The 7,188-nt window shown below is 38.1% G+C and overlaps 1 protein-coding gene across 2 annotated transcripts in view; it reads right to left on the reverse strand.

Annotated features, from left to right (window-relative positions):
- The window catches only part of LOC115213643 (dynein beta chain, ciliary-like), an 884,597-nt gene extending 877,903 nt beyond the window's left edge, over window positions 1-6,694 (reverse strand). For both annotated transcript variants that reach the window (XM_036501971.1, XM_036501966.1), the window contains exon 1: window positions 6,425-6,694. In XM_036501971.1, the coding sequence (XP_036357864.1) occupies window positions 6,425-6,631 (207 nt within the window). In that variant the 5' untranslated portion in view covers window positions 6,632-6,694. The remainder of the gene's footprint in view (window positions 1-6,424) is intronic.
- Window positions 6,695-7,188: the final 494 nt, after the last annotated feature.

The raw sequence follows: 7,188 nt of genomic DNA on the forward strand, positions 1-7,188 counted from the left end.
ATTATTATGCATGCGAGGAAATCGCTTCTTTTTTTCGAGGATTCCACCTGGATTAAGAAGACTGAGGATTCTCTTTTCGATGTACCGATGGGGGCATACGACGGGGCTGAGTTATGTATGCTCATAGGAGCCTTTATTCTCCATAATCTAAAAATAGAATTCCTATTTATAGATGCAGGTTTATATAGGGATGACGGCCTTATAGCCACGCATAATCTAAACGGCCATGAATCGGATAGACTTAGGAAGGACCTCATTGCTTTCTTTCAAAGGATGGGCTTACGGGTTATAATAGATGCTAACCTGAATAGTGTAGATTTTTTAGACGTAAATTTTAATGTAAGGTCGGATAGATTTAAACCTTTCCGTAAGCCCAATGAAAAGCTATCGTATATTAGCAAAGATTCGAACCATCCACCAGTTATCCTTAGGAACTTAGTCAGCAATGTAGGTAGAAGAATATCTTCAATTTCTTCGGACGAGGCAGCATTCCATAATGCTGCACCTTATTACGATAGCGCATTAAAGAATAGTGGATTCTCTGAGAAGATCCAGTACAACCAGCTTAATGCTGGTAATAATGCTGCACGAAGAACTAGGACCAGGAAAGTTTTGTGGTTCAACCCGGCTTTCAATTTGGCCGTAAAGACTAATATAGGTAAGGAATTTTTGAGATTAGTCTCTAAGCATTTTAAGCAGGGTCATAAATTCTATAGGATATTTAATAGAAGAACCCTGAAGGTTAGCTATTCTTGTTGCAGAAATTTCGCCTCTTACATTAGCCAGCATAATAGGAAGCTAATTGAGATTAGACATGGTGCCGAGCCCATTAAGAAATGCAATTGCCAAAACGAAAGCTCCTGTCCGTTAGAAGGGAAATGTCTAGTGAAAGGAGTAGTTTATAGAGCCAAGGTGCAAGTAGAAGGCTCATCGGAATACAAGACATACACAGGGGCTTCAGAAAATTCATTTAAAACACGATTTTATTCTTATAAAAATTCATTTAAATACCCAGAGAATAGGAAGAGGACCAGCCTAGCAAAATATGTCTGGGAACTAAAAGAAAAGGAAACCCCACCTTTCAACGTGACATGGAGCATTCTGGACAGAGCGGCACCATACAGGCATAGAGCATACAAAAATAATTTTAAGTGCAAACTTTGCCTATTAGAAAAAATGTACATTTTATTCAAAGACAATAATTCTTTGAATCAAAGAAGTGAGCTAATGAACTTATGTAGGCACGCGGCTAAATTTAAAATGTCGAATATAAATATACCATATGGATAGAGTATATATTTTGTATTTTTGATTTTTGAAATTTTGATTTTGACTCTTGAACTAGTATGTAAACGCTACGATGGATTTTGTTGCACGCTATGCAGATTTTAATCCGTATAGCAAAGTCTTATATTTCCATATATACATTAGGAAAAACCTTCGACTTTGTTTATTTCATGTTATTGTATTGTATAGGATTACCTTGATTATTTATAGATGATCCAAAATAGGGTGTTATATTTTATTTTATATGTCTTTCGTATATATTTTTATTTTTTATTATTGCACTCATTTTTTTAAAAAAAGCAATGTTGTCAAAAATTAGAATTTTGATATAAGTATGTGTATAGCCATGGATATGTATTTGTAAGCATGCGTATCTGTGTATGTGTAAGTGAGCGTATGTTTGTGCTTAAGCACACATATACACGACTGTATGTGTATGTATCCATTCGAACTTGTGTATTTGTATACTTGTCTCCATATATGTCAATAATGCCGTTACACAGCTTGTATACATAATTTTTTCTTATTTCGTTTTTTTCCCCACCCTTCCTTTTTTTTACCCCTTTAACGAAAATATTATTTGAATTTATCTTTAATCTGGTCATTTTAATTTGCATGATGGCATCGTGTGTTATTCCGTGCGAGCTGAGTCTGTATGACGGGATTTCGAGATTTCGGCAAAACGATGAAACAGCATTAGAATTTTTTCGGGAACATGGAGTAATACCAAGAAATGTGAATTGCCCCACGTGCAATTCACCGTGTATTCTACGAAATGGAACAGAAATATTTCGTTGCAGGAAAATGGTTCGCAGAAGAAGACAGAAGGCGACAGAATGTGGTTTTTCTGTTTCCATATTTAAGAACACCTTTTTGAATCGGAGTCGATTACCCCCATGGAAAATTCTTTTGTATGTAAACCATTTCTTAACAGAAGGTTGGTCGCACCAAGCTGTTATGGAGAATTTAGATATAACGCTTGCCACGTCCTTCTGCTCTGAAGTCTGTCTTCATTGGGCCGCAAATTCCCAAGCACCAATTGGAGGGCCAGGGATCGAAGTAGAAATAGACGAGACAGTCTTGGTTAGGAGGAAATATAACAGGGGGAGACTTGTGAAAACTATTTGGCTATTTGGCGGAATCGAAAGAGATTCCAAGAAAAATCTTTTGATACCCCTGACATCGGAATGTGGTGAAATTCTAAGGCGAGATTCTTCCACACTAATTCCATTAATTAGACGCCACATTCAACCTGGTTCAACTGTATATAGTGATTGTTGGCCCGTATATAATAGGTTAGATACATTAGGCTACACGCATTTTCAGATAAATCACAGCCAGAATTTTGTAGATCCAACAAACCCATCTATACATACACAGACAATAGAAAGATTTTGGGGGAGCTTAAAAAAAAACGTCATAAGGGCAGGAATTAAATCGTGTTACTTAAAACAATATGTAGCTACATACCAATTCATGCAAGCTTTCCGCCCTGCTCCCAAAAGGATTCATGAATTTTTATTGCAAGCTGCGAATTTGTATCCTGGACAATAAAGATGTTCGACCAATTTCCAAGTGGCTGCTGTAACAACTGACAACGTTAAAGAATTTGAAATAGAAGCGTGGTAGATTTGTTGAAAATAATCAGCAAATCTACCACGCATGTGGTAAGTACAGATTATATTTTCCCAATATTATTGAATGTCACAGAATAATTATCAATCGCAACTTCAAAAATTCAAATTCCATTACTTCAGTTTTCACTTTTTGTTTGTAAAATAAAAAAAAAATATATATATAGACTAGCAGTATCGCCCGGCGTTGCTCGGGTTTGTAAGGGAAATAACTATAAAGCATTTTTAGAGAGTTATAGCCAAAAAATAACAAAAAAATTGAAACAAAATTATGGTAAATTTATTTTTGAGAGTTAAAAGGGTGGAGTTGCGTCCCCTAGACAGTCTGTGGTTTGTGTTTCTGATTCTCGACCCCATGTCGAATTTATCGATTTTTTTCAGAACTGGGGGAACTTTTCAAAATTTTCGCTGCGTTAGTTTTGAATTATGACATTGGGCTATGTGTGTGTCAAGTTTCATCAGAATCGGTTGAAAGCCGTGGTCAGGGTGAGGGTACAACCTGACAGACACACAGAAACACACACAGAAAAACTGCCGTTTATATATAGAGATTTTTAGAGAGTTACTTCCCTTATGCCAAAAATGCGTTAAAAATGGTGAAAATTGATGGTAAATTTTTCTTTAAATCGTAGGCAATTTTCCGAGCCCCCTTCCCCCCCCCCGTTTGTCAGCGCGCTTTTTTTTCGTCATATTCCTTCAATATACGATGCCTTACACCTGTTACACATATTTTTTTCCATTTTTGCCACCTGGGCGTGGATCCTCTACGGTTGATCCTGGGAATTTTCCGAGCCCCCCCCCCCCCCCCCCCCCCCCCCCCCCACCCCGTTTGTCAGCGCGCTTTTTTTCGTCATATTCCTTCAATATACGATGCCTTACACCTGTTACACATATTTTTTTCCATTTTTGCCACCTGGGCGTGGATCCTCTACGGTTGATCCTGGGAATTTTCCGAGCCCCCTCCCCACCCACCCCCGTTTGTCAGCGCGCTTTTTTTTCGTCATATTCCTTCAATATACGATGCCTTACACCTGTTACACATATTTTTTTCCATTTTTGCCACCTGGGCGTGGTAAATTCTGCGGTTGATCCTGGGAATTTTCCGAGCCCCCTCCCCACTCCGTTTGTCAGCGCGCTTTTTTTCCGTCTTATTCCGTCAATATACGATGCCTTACACCTGTTACAGATATTTTTTTCCATGTTTGCCATCCGGGCGTGGATCTATATATTAACCGAAGTTTCGCCATGGTAGTTGAAGGTGAAAAGGAGAGAAGTGGACATGACAAAAAGGAAATGATATCAGAAAAGGGCACAGAAAGTGAGTGGGTGGTGATGTAAAGTTGTCACCTCCACAGAAAGTTATGGAGAATATAGAAAAGAAAACAACTGTTTATAAAGTATGTTCAGTGGAACAGAAGAAGGTAGACCAGATAGAAGCTGAAACAATTGAAAAGGCGTTGAGTGCAGTAACAAAAGATATGGTATTTTTATCAAGAGGGAACAAATATGGAATGGTGGTGGCCCAGTTCAAGACAGAGGAAATAGCAAGGAGGCTGGCCGTAAATACAGTAAATTCAGACAAAGTGGTCCTTCTACCCATGTATCTCAGAAGAAGGACATCCAAGATCAGGGTAGAGGGAATTCTGACTGATAAAGATGCGGCTTGGGTTGCAGCGACCGTTCTCCAAGCCACAGAAATGGAAGAAGGGAAAGACTTTGGAACTGATTATCCACGCAGAGGCAGTATCCCTAGAAAATTTGGTGGAGACGGTAACTGTTGGAGACATAAGTTTGAGAGTGTTGGTGGAAGGTAGAATCCCTCACTGTTTTAAATGTGGCCTGAAGGGCCGCATAAGAGCAAAATGCCCTCCACCGATCAAAGTAGCTGAAAGACTGCAACCCCAGGAGGAGCCACTGGTTGAGTGCCAAGAAGGATTAAAGGAAGATGGAGTAGTGCCAGTGGTGGCAGAAAAAGAAAAAGAAACAGCAGAAAATGAGTGGGAGACACACAAACACAGCGACACACAAGAATTTTGCCCACACACAAACACACACACGTCTGTACACACAAACACCGACTCACACATACAGACGCAAGCACTGACATAATTTTGCACACACACGCCTGTACACACAAACACAGACACACAAGTACATAGACACACAAGCACAGACATATACAAGCAAACATACGCACACACACACACTGGTGATCTTTCGTTACAAGAACACACGACTGCTATTGTGTTTATTTACATTTGTGAAGATGATCGTCGATTTCCGTAAATTAAAACAATTTTTTTACATATGGAGTTGTGGGAAATGGGATCTTTTGAAGTTGGCGTGAATCGGAAGAATTGATGTACGTGTGTGCGTGCGCGCATGCGTGTGTATGTGTGTGAGAAAGAGAGAGAGAGAGAGAGAGAGTGTGTGTGTGTGTGTGTGTGTTTGATGGGGTGTGCGAGACAGAAAGTGTGGTGTGTTAGTGAAGTGCTTTCGTTAGTGCGTGTGAAGAGATAGAGAGTTTCTAAAGAGCTCCAAATTCGTAAATATAAAAAAGTTATGAGGGGTTACATCATAACTCCGCCGGTTTCTCCTAACCTTTTCCGTTCTCTGAAATTCCCACGGGTCCTACTAATCATTAATAATACTGTCATCAAAAAGGCACTACTTACATACAGAGGTCCCGACGCATCTACGTAATCCTAACTCTAAAACACTAGCTGTGCGTATTCTTTACTTTCGCCACCCTAACCCCAACGAGTGTGCACTGTAAAAACATCGTTACTTAGATGTATCGGGACCTATTTAAATAGTGCCAAAAAAAAAAAAAAAGGTGGGTATGTGCTAGAATGAATGCTGTAAATAACTTTATTGCGGCATGTTGTGTTGCTGGGTTCCTTAGATGGGAGGATGTTATTGAGAATTTGGGCAGCGTTTAAAAACAATCTTTATATGTTTGGAAATTATTCAACGGCAATTCATCATCAGCTTTTTATATTAAAGTAACGCATCGCGAAAATACTGGTAATTATTGTGGCATCGATAGCCCTAATTTCTCCATGTCCTAATTCTAGAGTTTGAAGTATCCTTAACAATATCAGTTGTATTATTTCTACATTGTCAAGTCATGCAGTACATTGACATTACGTTCTTATATAATTTCTGTGACATCAACACATAGATCGTAGACATGATTAATAAATTTTAACTTTATTGACATGATGCACTAAGGAACGTAGGTTTTCCTATAAGGTGGAAGTATTCAATGGAAAAAAAAACAACACTTTTTACATTTCGATTCAGAATTGATTAACACCAACTCTTAGTCCTTGTGTTGTTCACGCTGGCAAACAGCGTCCGGTCTCTACCTTTCGTCCAACCAGTCTTGAAACCAAGAGAAAGTAAGAGGCTGTGAGTATTGTCCATCCGAGCATGACTGCGCATAAAAAAATTGTTCTACTAAATTAGGAATTGTAATAAAAGAGAAATGGTTAAATTACCTGGAAAACTCCGGTTGATGATAGTGTAAAGAGCAGCATACGAATGTCACCCTTATTCAAAAATTGGTGTATTAAATTTGCATTGGCTTCAATGCTGTACATTTTAATCCATTTGTCCGATTTTGTATTCAACGTCATTAAGACATATTTTGCCATGGCCACAACACGGTTGTCAGTAATATCAGATAATTCATCGTCCAGCGACATGATTACAATGGAAAATTTAAACCGTTAAAGAACTAGCGTTTTCTGTATTTTAGAATACTGCAACGGCACGTGAAATAGTTGGCAGTTACTGGTTAAAAGCGTAAATTTATGCGAGTATGAATCTTTTATTTGGCTTTCACGTTTTAAAATTTTAAAATTTAGTGAACATTTTTTAATTCAGTTTATTGATGTGATTTTTTTGACGCTGAATCTCATGTTAATCTACTCATTCCAGAAAAAAAAAACTTTTAGGAATATGGTTTTTTTTTTTCAATGAAATTTTATAGAAATACCTTTCAAACGGCATACATTTCGATTATACAGAAATTTGTGGAGAAAATTGTAGCGTAGCTCGGTGATATATTAGAAATGATCTCATGTTAGATAGCAACCATTCTTTATCCTGTTGTACACTTCTATAAATAAAATCTATCTTTCTCTCAAGCAGTAGAACGGTTGTGTCACCTTTCTTATTCCTTTTGGCACTTATTCTTTATACCATCCTCACTGTTTGAGATATATATTAGAAATGATCTCGTGTTAGATAGCAACCATCT

Source organism: Octopus sinensis, linkage group LG1 (assembly GCF_006345805.1).
Source record: "Octopus sinensis linkage group LG1, ASM634580v1, whole genome shotgun sequence".
Lineage (NCBI taxonomy): Eukaryota > Metazoa > Mollusca > Cephalopoda > Octopoda > Octopodidae > Octopus > Octopus sinensis.